Genomic DNA, 25,692 nt, shown 5'->3' with positions numbered 1-25,692 from the left:
GTTTTTAGACGTTTGGTTTTAACACAGCATGATTTCAAACAATGATGATATTACGGCAAGAATTGATTTTCTCAATAAATGATCCATTGTGTAAGTTTTAAGCACAATTCATATTGATTCTGGTAAAGATAATACTTTTTTAAATAATTGCTTTTTTCTTTTTGATATTACGATTAAATCAAATTGGTTACTAGTATGCTTAAACGATGCAAATAACATTTAAATCTAATCGTAAGTTTATATTGTATACGTGACAATTTGCATTTTGTTTTTTGCTAATGTTTGATATGTTTTCACCTATTTAACCTCAAAATGGCCTCCTGTGTGATTTTGTTTTCTTTTGACAATCTGTTTTGATTTTCCGGAAAAAAAACATGAATGATTTGATATGATTTGATTGAGTGAATTGGATTTTTAGGCATCTGATATGACTTAGATAAGCAAAGTAACAATTTATTTATGGACTGCAAATATACTATTTTAAGGAACACAGGAGGTCATAAGTATTGTACTAAATATGCTAACATTTGGATACATGTGGTGATATGGAGATGAAAAATCTTGTCAATGGTGTGATTTTAGAATAAATAAGACTATTCATTTGCAGCTATTTTTGCTATCATTGTCAAATAATTGAGTGATAATTTTGTTTCGATTAAATTGCAAATCTAGCATCTAATTTTGGCGATTATTTCCACCTCAATGTTGTCAATATAATTAGTGGTTTGATATAAAGAGTTTAAATGTCATATCTTTATATTTTGCCTATTCATTTTCTAAAATAATGACAGTGTTCGTAAAGTAATTCACAAATAATTTAATGGCTTTTCCATGTTTATTGAAATGTGTACCTTCATCTACATTGTTAAATGAATTGGCTCCAACGTCAAATATTGGTTTGTTTTGATTTTATCATTTAAATTGTAATGAAACTAGTTATCAATTCAGTTGAGATTAGACTTTACAAACATTATCTTACTATAACTCTGCGAGAAAGCATTAAATCCTTTGTTAAATCATTAACTTTTTAAACAATATTTGCACTTACCTCTATTAAAACACTCAATGTGTTTAATAACTAAAGAAAATTTTCGTTTACACAAGTAAAGCTTCATTGCACGTTGCTTTTTTGTTTTTGTTAATATTTGAAGCAGTGGGTTAATAACCTGCTAGCCTTTGACTCAAGTAGTTTCTGACTTTGTGTTAGGGCAATGCATTTCCTGAATATGGATAAACACATCATATGAGATAGATCATTAGTTCCAATCAACATTAATTTTGAATGCACATTGACAAGGTTTTCCCATTCTCTTTTATCAGTCCCTTGTACGTGGGCATTGCGGTATGATGTTGTGTTGCCTTATTTCAGCCTTGTAACTGCGATATACTGGGATCAGTATCGCAGCAATGTGATCTTATCACAGGCCAATGTCCTTGTGTGAGTGGACACCAGGGCCTTAGTTGTGACAGCTGTTTACCAGGTTATTATAATTCTTCGAGTTGCCGATCCTGCGGCTGCAACAGTTCGGGTGTCATTATTGACACTTGCGACAGGGGTGTTTGTGAGTGTGACGGAATAGGACAATGCTTCTGTAAGGTAATTCATTACCTAATGTCGTTAAATAAAAAGAATTCACCATATAAACCTATATGTTTTTATAATTAAGTTAATGCTTTTAGAAATATTCAATGAAAATGGTATTGAAAAAGAAACATTTTTGTTAAATTGCTTCAATGCGTTGAGGTGAATATAACATGCTTTATTTGCTTCATTTTCGTTGTAAAGATTTTATGCTTTTCGCAAATGATTAGCTAAAAATAATTTCTCAATTAAATATAAAGAGAGATGAAGTGATGGTCTAGCATAGTTATAAGATTGTACAAAATAAATGGTTTGTATAAAGTATGTTTATATAAATTTTTCCAAATTGTTTCTCTAATGATTGCACAATATTTGAGAACTAATATGACAAGTTATCATTTACTAAAATGTGTGATAATAATGTTGATATTGTAACCTTGTTGTGTGTCTTTAGTATTGTTGGAATGGTTTGTTAAACTAATCAATATTGAACTGTAACTCAACACATTGCACAACGTGTAGAGTACTTTTCAACTTCGATAGTGATAATGTTTATGTTCTGCTTTCATATTTTAATAAGGAAAAATTATTTCAACACATTATTTTGATGTTTATTAACCCGAAAACTAATTGATTAACGTAATTACTTTTATTGCAATTTATGGAGAATTTTTAAAGCCATGCTGCAACTAAAATAATTTGATTGCGTTGCTAATTTAATTGAATATAAAATTATAAATTGATGGTCATGCTCACGCTTTTATGCACTGCCTGTGACATCTTTTAACACCGATGACATCATAATATTACAATATCTATAACAGTTAATCTCTGATGCATTTAGGAAAATGTGGTAGGAAAGCAATGTGACCGATGTAGACCTGGGACTTTCAGCTTGGACAGAGAAAACCCCAATGGTTGTACAGAATGTTACTGTTTCTTCAGAGGACGTTCTTGCCGACAGGCTCCATATGTTTGGACTACAGTAAGTTGTGTCTGTGATTTTGTTACAAAGAGAGTTTTATTTGAGACCAACTTAATTTAAGATCGATTATGATTTACAAATTTATACAAAACTGAAGAATTTTCTTCAATTCTGGAGTTGTTTGTGTAAAAAAGTGACCTCTTTCAAAATATTACAGTGGAATTATTCTGACGCAGAGATGAGTTAGGTTTGCATCATATATACAGGAGGACAACCTCTATACAGTGTTACCCTCCGTGTTGCTTCATCCTCACTAGCACAGTTAAAAGAAACCCCCTGAGATGAAAGTGATTGTATCCCTTCAACGGTTATTATTGATTGATTTTGAAGCCTTAATAACCTGAAATGAATTTAGTTGTATTTTAAACAGTCACTTTCTAAAAACACATCGCATGATCTACAACTGTAAACTATCTGATTTTGTAAAAATGTCTATGAATGATCAAATTAGATATATTACCTCGCTGTCATTAACCCCGAAAGCTCGCTCTGGAAGGTGCTCTTAGAAAAATACTGTCAGAAATTGTGCTTTTTATTAAGTGTATTGTAGTAACCACTAATGTTCATTCGTTTATTAATAGATAATTTTTCTTATTGTAAATGATTTTGGCGAAAACCAAATTTGAACTTAAACCTATACTACTCAAACCTTTGCCTGGTGTCAAGCAATGATATCCTTGTAAATATTTAGTTACTAAATGTGTGTGTGTATGTTGGGGTTGGAGGTTGGAGGAGGTACGTACAAAGCACTCACCAGTTCCCTACCTCATATTAGATTTATTGCTTGTGCATTTCCTAAACTCGGTATTTTTATACTCTTACGTTTGTTCCAGCCAATCAGTTCATAGCATCGATTAAGAACAATTGCTAGGGGTGTGGCTAAGTGGTCTTATGGTTGACACTCGCCGTCGGATCGGAAGATCCAGGTTTCAATTTCCGCTCTGAGGCGCAAAGTTGGGTCCTTGCAAAAGCCTCTTTACTTACGTTCTCTCACCGTACTCAAGTGTTTCTGTTGGCTACGTACCCCTTGTAAAGCGATTTGAGCACATTTATTGGATATCGCAATGAATAAACGCTCACGTTTTTAATAGGGTCTTTTTGATTAATAGGAATAGTATAGTAATCAGTGTTACTTCAAATGGAAATATGATAAAAGACAATTTCAAGGAAGATTAAATCTGTCGCTCTTTCTCTCAGATCGACATTCCAACCCAAGTTGTGGATTTTGAACAAAATGGAACAGGGACACCAGTGGTGGATTTAAATGGCTATCTTATCATCAATAACACCCTGACTACCGTGCCTGATGCTGTCTCAAATAAACCAACCTACTGGAAACTCTCTCTTGATCTCCCAGCTGATTTGGTAAGACTTTTTAGACAATTGATATAAATACTGGCCTTCCAATTCCCCCTCAAAATGTTTGACGCACATTGATTTTTTTAATTCATGTAAGATTGAAGGTACAAATGACAATTACATGTCCTTTTCATGATTTGGGATTGAATGTTTGGTTCTTGAATACATAAGTTAATATTAAATATAAACTTTATAAATAATGAAAAAAAAATTATAGGTTAAATACTTCAATCGGGAGATAATATTGTCGGTGTTGCTTATGTATCGCGATATATAAGGTGTAAATATAATCGAAAGCTATCATTATACAAAACAATTTGATTCATATTAATTTCAATTTCTATTTATCTTAATTGGGATCAGTTTTATAAAGTAAGAATGGCAGACTCAAGACTCACCTCTGACCTTTGAGAGTTTATGTTCAAAGAATTGAGACATGCGACATAGTGTCCTTGCTTATTATGTGATTCGTACGAGATATGCATGTAAATTTATAGGAGAGAAATCGCCATTAACTAAATACATAAAAGGTTTAAACCCCCCCCCCCCAAAAAAAAAAACTATTAAAAAATCAGAGGACGGAGGACGATGCAAAAGCTCCAACAGTAATAGCCAATAAATTATTTTTAAAAATATTATCCCAAAGTTTCTCTATGTATTGCTTGTCAACTGTTGAAGTAGACAGTGTTTTTTATCCTGTTGATCTGGTTCTTTTCATCCATAACAGTTCTATCTCTAATCGATTTTTTTTCGTTTTTGCCCACCAAATATCTAAACTTTGGTGCTTTGTATATCCTAAAGCTCATCACAATCATATAGTAGCCTACGTCTTTATTTAGACATCTACAAGTGCATGTTTGGAATATAATATGTGTCATTTGTTTGCTTTTTTTTTCTTTCTCAGACTTTATCGTATAATGGGAAGCTTAGCTTTATCCATTACTTTGAAGGCAAAAACAACTTACCTTTGATTCCAGCACCACTGGTGGTTATTGTGGGTAATGGCATTGTCATTGAAACAGGCTCTACTAATCTGGAATCGACCAACCCTCTTCAGTTTAACATACCGCTCCATGAAGTAAGTTTTCGCATTTATTTACATAGCTATTTTGATTAATTTATTATTAAGATACAAGTTAGTTTTAGAATATGGAAATTCTGCTATGATGTATACAATAATGCAACAGCTTCTAATGATCACACATATTATGTCTACTCAAGCGGCAAATTCGCTGCCGCATTTGTGTACAGTCGCGAACCAGCCCAGCAGCCTCGTCACAACACAACGGTCGGCCAGATGCTCTGCAGTTTTAGGTTCTTTACCACAGCCCGTACATATGGGACATGTGGAATATCCCCACTGTTAAAGGGTCGCTGCCATTAGGTTCTTGATCTCAGTCTGGTATGGCCCTACATTGCGGCTATGTGGTCTTGTGGTATGACACTCGATTTCGGGTCGGAAGGTCCTGAGTTCGGCCTCGCTCTGCGAATAGTTGAGTCCTTGGAAAAGGCTCTTTACTCACATTCTCTCACCGTAATCAGGTGTAAAATGAGAACCTGGCCTTTAACATCGTTGTCTCTGTCGGAAACAAAATATAATGTCGCCTAAAAGGAGCCTTGTCTCGTCCTACATGTTAAGTTTTACTCCTGACCAGGGGCCCTTTGGAAAACGCTTTGAGAGCGCATAGTGGATATTGCTCTATATATAAGCTCAACTTCTTTTTCTACACAGTTAATAAGTCCATTGGGTGCAGCATGTTGAGGTATATTTCTTATGGTGTAAGTCTCGGATATCCAATATATAAACATGTCCTATTCTTTATCCAAACTAGAGCTTATAACAGAAAATTTGATAACATTTATGTTAGATTTCTTCCCGCATTGCTATCTCTTCTTATGAGGAAGCACATTAAAAATATTCGAGAAGTTATAGAATATGATTGGGGTTTAATTCCATACCAGATTCAATAATACGAACACATTTACACACACACACACACACGCACACACACACACACACACACACTGGGTGGGTTTTCCTGGCCTCCCATAGTGGGCAGGGTGGCACTTACTGTGTCTTCTATACCCCTATATATGTTTTCCAATTTGCTTTCTGTCTTTGTCTTGGAATGAGATTACTTGGTTTTTCCCTGGCTCTGGTCGTAGTTCTTGGCTGGGAGGGAAACAGTCAAATGCATAGCTATTGTTTTGAGAGATGATACTTTTTCCTTGTAAATCATCTCTCTGATATGTATTATTTTATTTGTTATTTTGAATGTATAATGCAAGCATTTGAATGTATTCCTCTTAGTGGGATCTTATGCTGGTGTATGGGTGAGGCATTTAGGTTTTCTCAAACTAAGTACACTGATAGTGTGCCCTTGGAATCTCTACATCTGTTCCCAATTTGACCACTCCCATTTGTCTTACTTTTTTCCTCAAGTCTTTATTTATTGTACATCTAAAATCTTTTCACTATCCAATTTTCTTCCTTTTAACTGACGCTGATATAACCTAAATGTGTTGCAAGAGCCGTAAAACCCTTTAAAAAACAAAACAAACACATACACACACATATATACACACACACTTCTCCGCTTCTGCAAATATTTTGATAAATTTGTACATTTCTTCCATTAAGGATGCATGGACCGTGCCAAATAGTCAGAAGCCTATTGTGAGAAGACTTATGATGGTTGTTTTACAAAATGTGGAAGCCATTCTTATTCGTGCAACTCAAGATGGAAAAGCTACCTATGCTGAGTAAGATGCATTCATCTTGAGTTTGAATTTTAGTTGCCAATCATCATGTTCGTACATATTTTATGTATTACACATTTTTCACACATATTTTCATAGGTATACATACATTTTCCATATTTTACCTTATTGTTTCCAGGTCTCTTGTGACAATTTGTGACCAACCCTCTCAAAACGGTATTATGTCGGGGTGAACCTTATGTCAAAATTTGAATTTTAAGACTAAGTTATAAAATTAGAGTTAAATAAAACTCTTCATTTAAGAGAATGAGTTTTATATCTTAACTTCAAAGAAATTTTACAGACCTTGCTCAAAAATTGGACCTCGCACAATAATTGGAAAAAAAGACAAAAGGAAAATAAATTATCAACAATATTTAAAATTAATTATTTACAGTATCATATGCCGTCATGACCAAATGCATCGCACACTACCGGAAGCACAAGAGGCCGCGGCAGGAAATATAATTATCCCCACAACTAAAATAGATGCAAACATAATATTATTCTTTCAACCCTTAAACTATCTCCGTGTGGAACAGCTTACCAGGCAAAATTATTGATGCCATAACTCTGCCAATGTTTTTCAGACTGGCACTATTCCATCATAACTGATGTAATGAACATTTCATCACCACAATTTATAGCTGTCTTGTGAACGTCTCCTACGTGTATATATGTGATAGATTGTTATAGATTTTCAATGTCTTTACATTCTGATGCTGCTGCTACAGAAGAAATAGAAGAAGAAGAAGAAGAAGAAGAAGAAGAAGAAGAAGAGAAGAAGAAGAAGAAGAAGAAGAAGAAGAGAGAAGAAGAAGAAGAAGAGAAGAAGAAGAAAGAAGAAGAAGAAGAAGAAGAAGAAAGAAGAAAGAAGAAGAAAGAAGAAGAAGAAGAAGAGAAGAAGAAGAAGAAGAAGAAAGAAGAAGAAGAAGAGAAGAGAAGAAGAGAGAAGAAGAAGAAGAAGAAGAAGAAGAAGAAGAAGAAGAAGAAGAAGAAGAAGAAGAAGAAGAAGAAGAAGAAGAAGAGAAGAAGAAGAAGAAGAAGAAGAAGAAGAAGAAGAAGAAGAAGAAGAAGAAGAAGAAGAAGAAGAAGAAGAAGAAGAAGAAGAAGAAGAAGAAGAAGAAGAAGAAGAAGAAGAAGAAGAAGAGAAGAAGAAGAAGAAGAAGAAGAAGGAAGAAGAAGAAGAAGAAGAAGAAGAAGAAGAAGAAGAAGAAGAAGAAGAAGAAGAAGAAGAAGAAGAAGAAGAAGAAGAAGAAAGAAGAAGAAGAAGAAGAAGAAGAAGAAGAAGAAGAAGAAGAAGAAGAAGAAGAAGAAGAAGAAGAAGAAGAGAAGAAGAAGAAGAAGAAGAAGAAGAAGAAGAAGAAGAAGAAAGAAGAAGAGAAGAAGAAGAGAAAAGAAGAAGAAGAAGAAAGAAGAAGAAAAGAAAGAAGAAGAGAAGAAGAAGAAGAAGAAGAAGAAGAAGAAGAAGAAGAAGAAGAAGAAGAAGAAGAAGAAGAAGAAGAAGAAGAAGAAGAAGAAGAAGAAGGAGGAGAAGAAATAGAAGAAGAAAAATATGAATTCTAGAATGATGGCACATATAAAGAAGCATAAAGATATTTGTGTTTTACCTTTTATAATTTATACCCACATACAAAAATACCCATTAGGACCATGCTATGAAAGGCACCACCTATTTATGTATAGAAAAGTTGAAAGCAAATAGCGTAACACAACCAGCTAGATGTCGATTGTTTCCATAGTTTTATAGCGAAATCCATATTATTTATCAAATTAGCATCCGTGTCGCCCACGGAATTGCTCATATCTTTATTAATAGCATCAATTTTTTTTTTATTACTTTAACTTCATCATCTTTAAGTTGTCTTCTATTTCTTATATTCAAGAGTGGTAGAACAAATTAATTTGAATACAGAAGAGAGTTGCTAAATTTGATTTCATGTTTTGTTCAATTTTGTTTGTTTTTTGTTGGGTTTTTTTTGTGCTGTGTAATTTCTTTAATTGAAAGTTTTGTATTTTTTGGTTGACAATCAAGATTTTCATTATCGTCCTTTATTCACAAGTCATCTTTGATTTGTATCGTAGGAATGTCACCATAACAATGTCTACTAATTATCTACAGGGTTAGTTCCATAACTCTTCAAACTGCAGTGCCGTCGGGACCCAATGTCACTTCGACACTACCAGCTCTTGGTGTTGAATTATGTGACTGCCCCAGGCGATACAGTGGGGAGTCCTGTCAGGTAAATGTAACGAGTTCTTTCTTACACAGTTTGTTACAACTCTTGTCTGGAATATCATGTTCTGCTCCTTCGTCTACTCTTTATATATTTTTAAAACGTTTTTAATGCGATATTTTCATTCCTGATAGTTTTGTTTTTCTTATCATTGTTCTTACTACTCTTACTACTACTACTACTACTACTACTACTACTACTACTACTACTACTACTACTACTACTTCTACTACTACTACTACTACTACTACTACTACTACTACTACTACTACTACTACTACTTCTACTGCTACTACGGCCACTACTACTACTACGGCCACTACTGCTACTACTACTACTACTACTACTACTACTACTACTACTACTACTACTACTACTACTACTACTACTACGACTACTATGACAACAACTACTACAATCACTACCACAACCACTACTACTACTACTACTACTACTACTACTACTACTACTACTACTACTACTACTACTACTACTACTACTACTACTACTGAAACTGCTCATACTGTTACTACTAGCACCGCAACTGCAGTTATTACAACTTTACTCCAATTACTGCTCCTTCTGTTGTTTATTTTGCTTCTTCTATCGATGGGTCTATTTTCTATTTAATATCATCATCATTATCATCATCATCATCATCATCATCATCATCATCATCATCATCATCATCATCATCATGATTAGCAACAACAACAACAGAAACTTTGTCGTCGTGATATTAAAACTGCTATGGTTTATCCCTAATAGTTGTTTATTGTCTTGTTGGGTCGAGTGTTGCTCTTTAATGCATTCCATTCATACTGTAAAACGAGACGAGTCACTCATAAGTTGAGCAAAGTAAATTAAATCACATAAGATGCCTTTCAATATAAGAACATTTCGTATTTACAGAACCCTGGAAAAGGCTTTCACCGTGTCAAACCGAAGAACCCAGACATCAATATTGGAACTCCAGAGAGTGTTATTGGCGATGTGAGGAGATGCAAGTGTTTTGGACACAGCGATAAGTGCGATCCCGAGACTGGAAAATGCCTGGTATGACAAAAATGACAGTCCACAACTACATCATTTATATTAGAATATGACCTTTAATGGCCTTATACGGTCTTATTTTTCAATTACTTTTTTAAATTGTTTTATTTACCATTTTACCATTTTTTATTGCCTTTTGCATGTGAAGCTACTGGGACCCCCTTAGTATTGAGATGAACATGTATTTTTGGTTTGAGAGTTATTTTTTTAATTACAAAAATACTTTTACAATTCTGATTATTAAGTTTTGTGTTTGTAATTGTGTCATTTCTCGTTAATTGTGGTCCACACAAACGTGTACCACATTGCATTCGACATTTTGTCTACCCCTTCCAAAATGTATTAATTTCTGAATCATTAAATTGTTTTTCTTTATTTTCATTTTCCACACAAGGAGTGCCAACATAACACCACAGGTGATAGTTGCAACTCGTGTGCCCAAGGATTTTATGGTGTGGCTACAATGGGAAAACCGGATGACTGCAAACCATGTGCTTGTCCGCTTGAAATTCCTTCGAACAAGTAAGTCCCACAGGGGTTACTCTCGGCACTTTATTTTTGCAGAAGGGCGAGCTGCCAGATTGTTTTAATTTTAATTAATCTTTATTTTTACTTACGAAAAAATAACCTTACCATAGGAGAAGGTGAGACTATAGGCATGGTTATATCATTTTTATCATCACCACATGGCAACAAAATGTACATTAGTGTCTTTACTATTATAGATTAAGCAACTATTCTTTTTCTTTCAGTTTGAGTCATAAGAATCAATCATAAAGTATGACACACTAATACCATGAATTTGCTTCACTTTATATTTACCACACTAGTATTCCTTTTAAATAAATACAGTTATCAATTACAGAACTACAATATATCCAACTTCATGTAACTTTCTATGAGCTTGATAAACAACCATGATATTCAAGCGACTCTTGTAACTTGAAAACTCTCAAAACTAAATCCAAGGCTGGAGAGATAAGATAATGTATTTGTATTTTGTTCTTACAATGTAGAAGAGCCCGCCATCAATCATCCTTTATTGGTAATTTTTTAATAGGAACTTAAGACTTGTCTTTCAAAATAAACCTTCTATGTGATCCCCCATGTAAAGTCAAAAAATGATGTATTTCAATCTGTCTAAACTTTATTATTTTTTTATGTGCAGAGCCTTTTTTAAGTGAATAAGTTGCACAAAATAGTATTCACTATTACTACTTTCCAGGAGTGATTTTGTATTAACAGAGCAATAGTTTATCTCAGATTAAATACCAAACTCAACTCCATAATACTTACCGGGTTGATAGGGAGGCTAGAAAAACAGATCCAACATAACTATGAGCTGACCCTCGTTCTTTTGGCATTAGATGGGTGCTACGGAACCTCCCAAAGTACAACGCCCCAACCCACCAGTTTCATTTTTTTTAAAAACTTAGCCTATTATACTGGAAGGGAAAAAAATGTTTTTCAGTTTTTGGAATGAAACGTGAGAATTTAACAATTTATTTTCATTTTCATTTTTCACAGTTTCAGTCCAACATGTACAGGTGGCAAAATAGGATTGATGTGTACGGCTTGTCAGACAGGATACATTGGAATGATTTGTGACACGTAAGAGTTTTTGTTATTGAACGTGCAATTGTGTCTACTTGTGCGCATGGCGTATGTGAAAGTCTTTTGTTTGGTGTATGTGTGTTTGCATGCGTGTGTATGTGTATCATAATAATAATTCATAATGATTATAATGATAATAATGATAATTATAATGATAATAAAAGTAATAATAATAATGATAATACTAATAATAATAATAATAATAATAATAATTATTATTATTATTATTATTATTATTATTTATTATTATTATTATTATTATTATTATTATTATTATTATTATGTAGATCATTTATATCGCGCCTATTCCATATATACAAACAGCTCTAGGCGCCTTTTCAATTCAAACATCAAAGCTATAGTAACAAGTCATAGGTACACAAAACATGATTAAGAGCTTCATATCATGAAAAATAATCCTTAAAATTTTATTTATCAAATCTGGGTAGGGTTCCTGACCTCCCATATTGTGTCTTGTATCCCCCTATATATTTTCCAAATTGCTTTCTGTCTTTGTCTTGGAATGAGATTACTTATTTTTGCCCTGACCCTGGACAGAGTACCTTGGCTGGGAGGGAAACAGTCGAATGTATAGTTATAGTTTTAGGAGATTTTTTTTCATTTATAAATCATCTCTTTGTTGTGTATTGTTATTTTTTTAAACATGATTTGTAAACATTTGAATGTATTCATCTTTGTGGGATCTTGTGCTGGTGTCTGGTTGAGACTTTTAGGTGATTTCAAACTGAGTACTTTGATAGTGTGCTCTTGGAATCGACATCTGTGTCCTATTTGAACCAAATCCGCTTTGTCTTACCTTTTCTTGGGTGCTTTAATTGTAATTCTAGAACCTTTTTACTATTCCACTTTCTTCCCTTTTACTGGCGCTGATATGACCTAAATGCGTTGCAAGCGCCGTAAACCTCTTAAAAACAAAACATTGTCTATCAAAAATTTCCTAAGAAAATAAGTCTTAATATTTGTCTTAAAAATGAATATTAGAGGTATGTCAAACATCAAAGCCCGTGTAATGAATAAAGGAAAATACATGTATGCATAAAAATGCAGGATGGAACAATTAATACTTGCTAAATCCTTTTCAGGTGTGCCCCTGGCTATTATGGAGACCCCATGAAAGTGAATGACACATGTAAGCCTTGTAAGTGTAACCCAGATGGGTCAAGCAATGACAAATGTGATCCTGTGACTGGCCAATGTCCCTGCCTGTCCGGCATCAGCGGTCGAAGCTGTGACCAATGCAAAGATGCCAATACTGGTGTGGTCAATGGAAAATGTGAATGTAAGTTTAAGTGTGTTTTCTACAGCGAATACTTGACATATCTCTATATGGTTCTAAATTATGATATTCTAAAGATAAAAAATTTTAAAGAACAATTTTCCTGATTTTTGGCTTGCTGTACCTCCGTGACCCCCCCCCCCCCTACCCCCACTTCCCCACCCCCACTCCCTCTTTGCAGCCCATGGACCAGTTTTATTTCAATCTCAAAATTTATAGGAGTAGATCAATCATAAATAATATAAAAATTTGATTTTGTCATGTTAATCGAGTTTTTAAAATGAAGATGTCTTTATATGTTATAGGATGACTGAAATGTTTGTGTCATTTCACTTTACTGCATAATTTGACATGTCATATTTACTATAAAATGTCTCTCAATGCAGAAAACGGAGCAATATTACCTCAGTGTCTCGCCATGCGAGATGATCAGGGGCAGTTGCTCATGAATAATTGCATGACTCTAGGCTGAAACAAATAGAGTTGCTTTCCAAATCACACATTTGACTCCCTTGTATGTGCTTGTGTCCACACATGTAACCTACCATATCTAGATCACATGTGTTGATGTATATAGAGCGCTTTTGCCAATAGTGAGAGATGACAAAGTTTTTTTAAAATTTACAATAGTATATTTCCAATATCTCCCATTTTGTTTTGTGGGGTGGGGGGGGGGGGGGGGGGGTGGGGGGAGGGGGTTAAGAGAATGTTTGGAGAGGGATGATTGCGCACATCTGTTGAATTATATACTGTTTTGCTAATTCTCAAATGCTAAAAAGGCCGTTTTTTGGTAAAGTGATCTGGTTTCTATAGCCTGAAAAGGACAATAGTAATTGCTTGCACAAAATGATTTTAATATATAGTTTAGAAGAATAATTTAGATTCAGATTTCTTTAACCTGTTCTTTTTTCAGCCTGCTACAAGGGATGTACAGGTATTTTGCTAGATGACCTGGCCAATATGAGTATGAGTGTCCCTTCAAAATTGTCAAATGTCAGCAATGTCCAATTTCCATGGGAGAAACTTTACGATATGGAAAGACAGGTTGGAGAACTCAGAGTAAGTATACATAATATTCACAGTTACTGTTAGACTTCACTTTGTACAAGTCTGCTTTCTAATGTCTTATTTTATGAGTTAGATATCAAAGTATTGATGTCCCATTTTGTGTGATATTGCCAATGATATTTTCTTTCATCATGTTTGTATATGTTTTCTATTCATTGCAATGATTTGTTTTATACGAACTTCAAGGACAAGAAGGCTGCCTTAGAAGCTGCAGGTATCAAAGGACTTGATTATCTCAAAGATGAAACATACAGATTTAGCGATTTGGCCGATAAACTTCTTAAGTGGGTAAGTTGATGCAAATCATATCATTCTAATGTATATTCTAAGGAATGCAATTAGATTAAGAAAATTATCACTTTTTTATCGGCTGAAACTTGAAACTTGTATTAAAATGTAAACAACAAGGCTTTACCGAGTAGATAATTATACATGGCGTTATGTCACAATACATGTTAATGACTCAAAAGCAAGGATATATTATATATATATTATATATTCGGCTGTTTTATTTTTGCTTTTTTGTACAATGTGTAGAAATTACACCAGTTTTACTGATACCCGTTTGAAATGCTCACCAATTCTAAGATCCTGATGTGTCGTCATAACGGAATAATAGTCATTTTTGGCGCATCACTTCTTTTGAACATGTTGCTTACGAGCAGTAATGATTGTCAATCAGAAGACGATTAAAGTTGCTTTGTAATTTTATGATACAAAATCTGTCACTAAGGTTAAGAACAAAATTTTAAACATGATTTAACAAGAAACCTCAATCAGCCAATCCGTGTCTGGTGTAAGAACTTGACAGGGACAAATAACATCAATGGATAGAAACCCGATAGCAGATGACTGTGCTTGCAAACCCATAATCAAATGATGCACTTATAGATTTTTGATTTCATCTTAATTTTGCCTGCAACCTGAAATTTGCCATACTTTAAAAGTTGCGTGATTACAAAATAACGCTCATGATATTGACTTCAAGCATAAGCCAAACAAAAGTTAAATAGATGTTCTATCCGATGGCAAAAACAGAATAGGCTTTTCTTTTTTCCTTGCCAAGTTATCAAAATTCCTTATCCGGAAGTAATAAAAACACCCTGTATTACTGAAGAGTTGTTTCATTTGAGACAGTTCAATTTACTTAATAAGGTACTGTTGTAAGATATGCTTTAAATAGCATCTTTTCAGAATGCATATTCAAGCCCTTTATTTCATTATATTAAAACTTTTTAAAGAAAATTCCGCGTAGATCATGAATATGTATAAAATAGAAGCTCTGATACCAGAGTATTCATTGCAAACCCTTTTTAATTACTTGCCTTTCAGTATTTAATGACATTAGATACAGTATGATGAAAAGAAACAATCTTTATTTTGTTACTAAATTTTCAGAGTTAGAATTTATGTGATTTATATGATGTATTCTGAGATTATACATCCATGGATTTCTAAACAACAAAAGAAAATACAATATGGAAGGTTTGAAGTTCTTGAAGTGTTTGAAAGCATCATTGTACATCATAATATGTTTTTAACCAGACTGATATCCAATGCTCTTCGAAGGTAAGATAACAGATTGTTGAGAACATTGGTTTGACGGTTCTCTTTATTTTTTGTACGCCCTGCCCTAGCTTTTGCTTTTGAAAATATCAAATGTCGATGTAAGAACAAGAAGAAATGCAGAATAGAATAAGCATGCTTGGTGCATCATGAGTAATTGTGTCTTTAAATAACAAGTATGAAAGCAAATTGAAAAAAAAATAAAAGATGGCACTAATGCAGGAATCATGAATTAACGGTTTAAAGCATGATAGTTGATTTTTGACAATTTTTGCTTACGTTGCTATCTTTCTTTGTCAGTTTTCTTATCAAATTGTGTTAATGCATAGAATTGATATATAGATAGCCTCTCTTGTCTGTATACACACACACACACACACACATATATATATATATATATATATATATATATATATATATATATATATATATATATATATATATATATTATCTTAATATTTACCACAATGTTGGAGAGTCTACATCGATGTAGACTGACTCCAACATTGTGGTAAATATTAAAATAATAATTCGCTCCATTGCTACATGTCGAGCACTATCCGAACCATATTTGTATCAATCACGATTCAATATATATATATATATATATATATATATATATATATATTATATATATATATATCATATATATATATATATATATATATATTACTTGAGATCAAAAGAACGTATACACATTTAAAATCGTCGTTACTTTTATATCCATTGACGTAGGCTAATGATTTTCCACTGAGTTTTCTACCATTAGCCTTTCTGTGAAATTCGCTCACCAAGTCGCGCACTTCCCTAAAATTACGTCACAATACAAGACGACGATTACCAAAAGAAAGTAAAAGGTGAGTTGTTGTTAGTAGTAGTAGTGTTAAATACAACAAACAGCTCTCTTTCTGTGGTAATCGCCTTCCTTTGTGGCGTAATTCCTACGTCAGTATCAGGCTATGAATTTACGACGGCTACGATTATACTCAGTGGAGTTTGTTGTTTGTTTGTGGCATCAAGATAGCTATTCTTTTGACTGTTATATACAGCACCCAAGGGAACATGACAACTCCCCAATCGAGTGGATTAATTCACTAAAATAAAATATAAATGTAAATAGCATATATCAAAAACTTGCATGACATTTCCAAAGCAAAATAGATAAAGATAATAAGTATACTATAAGTACAAACTTTAGATTTTTTAAAATGAAGATAAAATCAATTTCCCCACATAATATACGTTTTCCACGATGTACACAAACGGCTTATCGAGTTTAGTATTCGATTGAAGAGCAGACTCCAAAACGCGCCATTACTGGACATCTTCAATAAACTTTGGAAGACAATAAATACTGATATTTAATACTAAATTGCACTAATATGATTTTTCTAAATCATAGCTCACACAAGAGCCAGCTCTACTACCTTTGCACCATAAATGAAGCAGTACACTCTTAATATAATGTGCATTGAGCCCTCCTACTGTCAGTGATACATTTTATATTCTTAAGTTTTAAACAGTATTCATGCATCGCATTACTCTACATCTAGATTTGCCACGGGAGGAACACAAAAGTGTTCAACAATCTCAACAAACATTTTTCGAAGCGGTTCAATTCCTTTCAGTTCAGTACTTGAACTCTAAAAAGTTAACTGTAATTTATTAATTCAGATAATTTTTGATGCGTTTCTTTACAAAACACGCAGGTCGAGCAATGTGACGTCGTGCGACTATTAAGCAGAAACATCAATTGCTATGCGTGTTAAGCTTTGTAAGTAAGTTTTTATGACGTCCAGCCTGCTCAATTTGAAATCGATCTTTCTGTGTAGGTACGAGTTTTCGGTGTCATTGTTAATTTCACAAAACAGTTCAGTTCATACAAATCCAATGATTTAATTGTAATCAATAAAACTACCATGAATAGATAGTTCGAAGATGACGTCACTCAGGTCTTTATTATTGTTTTTTGCCATCCGCGTTCATGAGTAATGCTCACTGAACTGTATTAACCCGACTATAAACGTTCATGGATACACACAGCTTTGTGTGTTGATCCGTTATACTTCCGGATGGCAATGTTATGAGCTTCTTAGCCAATCGCATACTATCTATAGTCTGCCCAGTGAGATTGTCTCACTTGGCTGCATACGTGTGCCTGTTGAATTATCCGATGAAAATAACATACAGTTAAATTGTGGAGAAAATAACGAGCCAAGTCGACGGGGACTATGCCATCATGATTAAATCACTATTTTGTGTTGACTGTACTATTAAATGGGATCGAATTGGTCTCAAGGTCGTTTGATTGCCGGAGGCGTTATCAATAAAATAAAACAATATAGACTTATCGACATTTTGTTTATTTGTAATGGTTTACGAACAACTCAGATAAATTAAGGTAATGAAAGAGAGGGAAAATGTAGGGAGTTTTGACACGATTCATGCCGAGGTGGCATTCCGTTGTCCTTACCCACCAAGGTCACGATTTATCTTATCAACACAGCAACTTTGTTTTTAATCAGTTGAATTAGAATTGAAAAGTGAATAAATAAATATATTCTAGGACCATCTAAAATTGTTGTTATGAGCATAACCGATTGAGTTCGAAGTGAACAGAACACCCTCCGGCTGTCATTTTCTAACCGTCTCATTTTCTAACCAAATACTAATTAAGTGACGGATGAAGAAAGTACAGAGAGATGACAATTGTTAGAAGGATGAGTACCGTTGTGAAGCTTAATTTGCATCGTTCTTAGTTTAATTTCTGTCTTGTCCTATTATGTAGTTCATGAATGTATCATTATTGTCAAAAGGGATTCATCAATTCTTTTCCATGACATATTTTATTCTCTCTTATTCCTGCTCTCCTGGAGAGCGCTTTGGGGACGTGGGACGTGCCTCTATTTACTATTCCTCCAGTCTTGTTAGTGTTTTGTCCTACGGTTAGAAAGGAAACCTTATAACGGATTCCTCTACATTATTTTATACTGTGAATGCTGATATACCACAAGACAACACACAAACACACACACACACACACTCTCACACACACACACACACACACACTATCTATCTAGCTATCTGTTCATCTATCTATCTATCTATCTATCTATCTATCTATCCATCTATCGATCTATCTTGTTGATTGTCTTGGAGGATAGCTCGTAAAACCGATCAATCACAATATTGCATCCATGCTCTTGGAGCAATATCTTCACTTTGGGGGAACTATGAAATTTAGCATAATGAAGCCCGACTCCCACAATCTTTTGAGGCATGGAAACAAATAAAACGTCACGTAGGAAACTTCTGAACATTAAGCCCGTCTCTTTTAGTCGTGTGGATAACATTAAAAAGACTTTACCTATGGCATCACAAAAATCTAAAACAGTTCATAAAAAGTGGAAAAGAACACAAAATAAACGTTTCGCCTGAAGGCAGCTCAAGACCCAATACCAAAGACAAAACCAATGTCCTCAACAGGATAACATTTGAATCAAATCTTCAACTAAGACATTGAAACTCCCTGCCCATCAAAATATGATACAATCGCTACTGTGGAATTGCGATCATGCCTAAAAACATAAAAAGCTCCCAACAGATTTCTACGATCTGGAAGCATGGAATATGTACAACTGATTTTTAAGAACGACGACGGAGCTAATGTATCCAACTATGGCCCATTCTCCTCACCTGTATTTGCTGTAACCTACCAGAACACGATCTTTAGACCAAAACTAACACACAACATTAAAACTAACAACACACACTCTGGTGCAGTGTAAGGACTTGAAAACGTTGATCAAGCGTGATCCAATCTGTCCCAAACGTGTCTAAATGTTTGAGGACAAAGCGGCTAATCAAGACCTCATAAGATTGGAATTTGAAAAGGCAATTAACAACGTACATCATATAGCCTACCTCTTTCCCAAGTGTTTAATAAGACCAAAAAAGTTGTCATGGAAAGTGACACAACTAGTGGATGGTAAAGCATCAGAAGTGGGAATATCACCTAAGGGTCAGGGTCTCGCGTTTTCCTGATCTCCCAAAAATATGAAACTGAATGTCCGTCTGTTTACCGACAACACATATATGAAAAAATGTGTATGACACAATATGAGACAAAGCAAGAAAGAAACATACAAGAAAAAAAATCAGCCTGCCACCTTTTCATATTGTTATCTTACAAATGTCCTCAACAGAATAACCTTTTTAGACAAGATGACGAAATACTAAAACAGCTTCAAATTACAATTGAGTATATTCAAGAATTATTTAACTGTAGAAGAATTAACTTGTGCACAGACGTTATTTATGCAAAAGATTCGAAGGTACCTAAGCTTAATGCATTGCTGGAATTTGTCCTTGCCAGAAAGTACTTAGTTTATCGATTAGAGCTAGGACATAATGTGTCCATGTTGATGGGTTTCGAATTCCAGTTAGGCGGCTAGGTGTTGAAAACTGATTATTTTCCTCTAGAAATATTAATAATGTGTTCTTGTCAGGTATTAACGTAGTAATGAAGCTATCCATCAAAGTTATAACTGTGGAAGATGAGGGCAACATTAGTATACCATTTCTAACCATTCTTCCCTGTTTCCACTAAATCGGATGATTGTGGTCCGCCCTGGCTTTGAGGGGCAGGTTTTTGGTGGTCAAGGAGGTTATCTATTACTATTAGTAATATTTTCCAAGAAGTTGTAGTCAGCATTGCCTTTTCTAAGAATTCTTCTTTCATTTGGATAGGTTGAGAGATGTTCGCAGTTACTTTGAGGGAAAGATTTGTCAGATGGCCTGGTTTTATTAGTAAGATAGGGAAATTGATATTGATGGGGTTTTTTTTACACTAGGCTACAAAAGGCATTGTTTTTGACATAATTGGCAATCATACACTTTTTACATTTCCACATCCGGCAACATTCGGCAATTTAAAAAAATCTAACGACCATATCTGATATAAATAAAATATTACTGATCGAAGCTCGAAGAAATAAATAACAATGTGAAATTGAATGTCATCATTATCATCATCTAGTCAGCTGATCCTGCGTAGGACGTTGCTTCCCGAACTTTCTTGCGAAACAGATTACGGTTTTCCGCCAGTCTACTTGCTTGAGTTGCTGTCATTCCCAGCCATTCACATATATCTTGTTCCCAGCTTCTTGTTGGTCTACCTCTTCCTCTCTTGCCGTCTACCATTGTCTGCAGAATGTGCTTTTCTAATGATTCGTGGCGAGTCGTGTGGCCAAAATAGTTTAATTTCAATTTCTTTACAGTTTGAAGAAGAATTGGTGATTTTATTCCGATCCTTCTCAGGACTTCTTTGTTTCTTTGTTTTTCAGTCCATGATATTCTGAGTATTTTTCTGTAGCATGCCATTTCAAAAGCTGTGATCTTTGTGCTCTTTGCTTTGCTGATAGTCCATGCTTCGCATCCATATGTTGCAGTTGGAAAAACAACACTTTTGAGGATTTTGATTTTTGTTTGAATGCACTGCCCTTTCCAGATATTATTCATCTTTTCTAGCTTTGATCTTGCCATTGCTAGTCTCCTCCTGATCTCTGGGGCCGATTTCCCGTTGTACTCAATCCTGGCTCCAAGATATTCAAAATTCTTTACTCTTTCTATTTCTTCTCCATTGATTTTTATGATGGCATCTGTTTTGCATTTGTCAGTATTCATGATTTTGGTCTTCTTTATATTCAGCTTAAGGCCTTTGGTCTCGCTATGTTCCTTTACAGATGTTATTAGATTCTCTAGTCCCCCCGGTGTTGTGGACAATAGTGCAGTGTCGTCTGCGTACCTCAGATCTTTTATGGGTAGACCTTGCATTTTAGGTTCGTTGTAATTACTTCTCCTGACATCGTTTTCCACATCTCGCATTATACCTTCAGTGTAAATGCTGAACAAATGGGGTGATAGAATACATCCCTGTCTTACTCCTTTTGTAACTTTGAACCATTCTGTTGTTCCGCTTTCTAGTTGTACCGCTGATTGTTGGTTCTCATAGAGGGATCTTATCAGGTTTCTAATTCTAGGATCAAAGTTCATTTCCAGGAGAGTTTCCCATAGTTTCTCATGATTAACACAATCAAAAGCTTTCGAATAGTCTATAAAACAAGTGTGGAGGCCAGAATTTACTTCTCGATGCTTCTGAATAATTTGACGCAAATTGAATATGTGGTCTCTTGTCCCTCTGTTTTTTCTAAAACCTGCCTGGGTGTTACTGACTTCTTCTTCCAGTTTACGTTCAATCCTGTTCATGATAATTTTTAGAAGGATTTTGCTTGCATGACTGATGAGTGATATTGTTCGGTAGTTGGAGCATAGTTGTAAGTCTCCTTTCTTAGGCAATGGTATAAAAATTGCTCTCCTCCAATCTGAGGGCCAAATTTCTTTCTCCCAAATTTTCGTACAAAGTCTTAGATATACTTCAACTCCTTCATCTTCGCTTGCTTTTATCATCTCAGCTTGAATGTTGTCACAACCTGGACTTTTCCCATCTTTAAGTGATTTAATTGCCCATTCTATTTCAGATTTTAGAGGTGGTAAGCTAGATTCTTCGTTTTCATTTTGCATGTTGTTTTGCAAAGGTTGGATTTCGTTTATTAGTCTTCTGTGTACATATCTTCACAATATCTTTTCCACCTATTTGCTATGTCTTCTGCTTCTGTGAGGGGTTTACCTTGCTCATCTTTTATCACCCCTATTCGTGAATGTAAGCTTCAATTTAATGTACGAAAACAGATAAAATGGACGTTTCGGATTTCCACCTTATCAACAAAACAGGATGAATGAAACACTACAGACGAATGAGATAATGTGGTGGTGGCGTTGTTAAGAAGATTCTCCTTTCTTCTAATTTCTGCCATGTCTCCTCTCTGATCCATGGTTTCTTTTTGGGTTGTGGTCTCCCAAGTACTTCTTCACATCCCCTGTCATGGCCTCTTTCAGAGTTGTCCATACTGTATCTGTTTCCTCGGGTTCATGTGTTTGAAGCACTTCAAAGCGGTTTTGGAGGAAAATCCTAAATGTTTCTTTAGTGTTTGGTTGGCTCAGATTGTTGAAACCATATTTTACTCTAGGTTGTAAAATATAATTGTTACCGACAGTCGCATCATGATCTTTGCAATAAAAAGGTATTGGTCTGAACGGATGTCTGCACCTCGCCTAGCTCGTAGATCATTCTAGTAATGACCTGTTGTACCGTTGTCTCACCATGACATGGCCTACTTGGTTTTCTGTCTGATGATCTGTAGACACCCATGTAGCTTTATGGCAACGCTTATGTGGGAAAAGTGCGCCGCCAATCACAATGTTGTAATACAGAAGTCGGTCAAAAGTTCTCCATTCTCATTCAATGCCATGTTTCCCATAACATGCTCTCTATCTACATCGTTGCCTCCAACCTTTGCATCCATATCCCCCATGCATATGTTTGGGATCTTATCTACCACTGCTTGTAGGTGGGCATAGAAGTTGTGTTTATTTTCTTCCTCTGCTGTGTTTGTGGCGGGATAGCAGATGACAAGGGGCACCTTCTGGAAACGGGTAGAGAAATGTGAAGTAATGATGCGATCAGACACAGATTCCCATTCCAAGGTACTAGCTGCTTCAGGGCGGTCGCTAATGCCTTTCTCAGAATTTATTAATGTTTCTCATGTTTGCAATTGTGTCTCTCCGTGGTCGTTCCAAGGGACTTCACACATACCCATTACGGTGATATTGCATCTGTTCATCTCTGCCACTGCTTGAGCACATCTCCCAGACTCCATGAACGTTCTCACATTCCACGTTCCTAATAGGATGGGCTTTTTTCTGTGATAACAATCTTGAAAGTTTTATCAAGGGTGTTCTTGAGCTAAGACGAGCCGTCGGCGCTGCAGTTCCCATAGCGCGTCATTATCCTCCCGGTTGGAGCCCCTGGTCTCCCAAGAACTGAATTAGTGGTTATATTGCTGTTGTTGGTTTCTGTAACTAGCTATTTTCAAATGGGCGGGTAGTTGGCCCATTGCAACCCCCTGGCTTGGAGGACCGGATTGATTTTGGAGATTCACTCCTAGACTGGTTACTCTCTCAAGTTAGTGAGGCCAGTCTACTCATGGTTTTCTGTTGGGGTTTCCTTCCCTTAGACGATTGTCTTCCATGACTAATGAGCTCCATCTACCCAGGTTTGAAATCAGTTTTCTTTTTTCCTATGTGAATTGTCTCCTAATGAGACAAATGAGCTCCACCAAACCTGTGAATCCCTTGGTCTGGCTCCTCCCCCACGGACCTGTTCGTCTTGGTTATACCTGCCAGAGCACACGAAGTCCCCGCCGTAACTCCATAACTCCATGGGATTGTTAAAAGCACACAAACTCCCCCGCCTTCGTATTATTTTAATTTCTGAACCCCATCTTCAGGGAAAGTCTCTCTCCATGTTCTCTGTGTTTCTAAATAACATTAACGAAGGCTTTGAACAGCATAAAAATATAGGAGTAAACTTTAATTCATTGTTGTTTACTGTCCTTTCTTGCCGATGATAATAATAATCTAATTCACAAGATTGTGACAATTTGGAGTAATCTCAAGTTTGAGACAAAAAATTCTCATTCAATTAATAATTTTAAGAATGCCATTGATAAAGATCTTACCAACATAATATTTGATTTTGACGAATAATGAAACATGACATTGAATCTTATTGTATTTCAAATTATTTGAAACTCTCGAATCTACTCGTTGGACATGTCTAATGAATGTAAATAGAGTTAATTATACTACGAATATTGAATATGACACTTATTTATTATTATATGTATTAGATATTTAATTCGCAATATTATCAATTAAGTGATATTGAATCATAGAATTAAACGAATGAGAATACGTACGAAGCCTAAAAAGTGTCCACCAATGAAAGCATTCAGCGCCATTATATCTTGGGCTGGGAATGTAAGCATTACCATTCATTCGGTCTCTATGTCAACATAACGACACAAGAAAAACAACAAACAATATCAAAATCCACAATAAAATGATTCAGAACTGTTGCGTATATATATGGCACAATGAAGCTGTCAAAAAATGAATGTGTGTAATCATGTATTATAATAACCTATAATGTGTTTTCCAACCACCACATCATCACTGTCACTACTACTACAACCACCATTACCACTTCATCACTACCGCAATTACTACAACCACCACCACGCATCATTATCACAACCACTACACCACCACCACATCATCATCACCACTACAACGACCACCACTCCATCATCATCACTACCACTACTACTACACTATCACTACCACCACTATTACAACAACAACCACCACATCATCATCACGACCACTACAACTGCAACAACCATCACCACATCATCATCACTACCTCTACTACTACAACCACCTGACTTAATGATTAATAGTGTTTGTGATTGACATAATCAGTCATTAGACTTTTCCAAAATGACACAGTTGAATCTGTCAACAATGTATCAACTCACATAAATAGTCGACAATGTAAACATGTCGTATTATGATAGCGGAGAAGTATTAGAATTTGAGATTGTGACTCAACGTCTCAAAACGGTATTACGGGGTGATATTGATGCAGAAACTCGTCAAAACATAAAACTTCAGTTAAGTCATTGTATATATATATATATATATATATATATATATATATATATATATATATATATATATGTGTGTGTGTTGTGTGTGTTGTGTGTGTATTTATATTTATATATATAATATATATATATATATATAGATGTGTGTATATATATATATATATATATATATATATATATATATATATATATATATATATATATATATATATATATATATAAATCAGTGCGCTTTTCATTTAATAAAAAAGAGATTTGATGGCTACACATTTGATAATTTTGTCTCATTAGAAATAATTCACTCTCAGTAAATCGCGGCAAGCTTTTTCGCTTTGGGGTGAACTTTTTTTTTGTGCAGTCAATATTACTTTTCATTTTGCCTATCTCGAAATGATTACTCTTTTAACGTTCATTTGATGGGGCTTCTCCGAGCTTATGGTACTGCATTTTTGTCTCTCTTTATTTTTGTTTTACTTTCTTTTTCATTTTATATGTCTGCAGTCCTGATAAAAACTCATAAGGAATAGGAAAATGTCTAGTAA

At 34.8% G+C, this 25,692-nt stretch overlaps 1 protein-coding gene across 6 annotated transcripts in view; it reads left to right on the top strand.

The window, feature by feature from the left end:
• Nucleotides 1-25,692, top strand: part of LOC144961097 (laminin subunit alpha-2-like) — a 180,041-nt gene that overhangs the window by 95,214 nt on the left and 59,135 nt on the right. For 2 of the 6 annotated variants that reach the window (XM_078894418.1, XM_078894414.1), the window contains exons 24-36: nucleotides 1,370-1,597; nucleotides 2,427-2,567; nucleotides 3,765-3,932; nucleotides 4,831-5,004; nucleotides 6,568-6,689; nucleotides 8,809-8,929; nucleotides 9,836-9,979; nucleotides 10,371-10,498; nucleotides 11,504-11,587; nucleotides 12,694-12,890; nucleotides 13,801-13,946; nucleotides 14,142-14,243; nucleotides 15,501-15,524. In XM_078894418.1, the coding sequence (XP_078750544.1) occupies nucleotides 1,370-1,597; nucleotides 2,427-2,567; nucleotides 3,765-3,932; nucleotides 4,831-5,004; nucleotides 6,568-6,689; nucleotides 8,809-8,929; nucleotides 9,836-9,979; nucleotides 10,371-10,498; nucleotides 11,504-11,587; nucleotides 12,694-12,890; nucleotides 13,801-13,946; nucleotides 14,142-14,243; nucleotides 15,501-15,524 (1,779 nt within the window). The remainder of the gene's footprint in view (nucleotides 1-1,369; nucleotides 1,598-2,426; nucleotides 2,568-3,764; nucleotides 3,933-4,830; nucleotides 5,005-6,567; nucleotides 6,690-8,808; nucleotides 8,930-9,835; nucleotides 9,980-10,370; nucleotides 10,499-11,503; nucleotides 11,588-12,693; nucleotides 12,891-13,800; nucleotides 13,947-14,141; nucleotides 14,244-15,500; nucleotides 15,525-25,692) is intronic. The other 4 variants (XM_078894427.1, XM_078894434.1, XM_078894423.1 and 1 more) reach the window with 3 other exon arrangements.

Source organism: Berghia stephanieae, chromosome 1 (assembly GCF_034508935.2).
Source record: "Berghia stephanieae isolate SIO BIC M18660-M18661 chromosome 1, UCSD_Bste_1.3, whole genome shotgun sequence".
NCBI classification, from domain to species: domain Eukaryota; kingdom Metazoa; phylum Mollusca; class Gastropoda; order Nudibranchia; family Aeolidiidae; genus Berghia; species Berghia stephanieae.
This window is presented reverse-complemented; position numbering and strand designations above follow the sequence as displayed.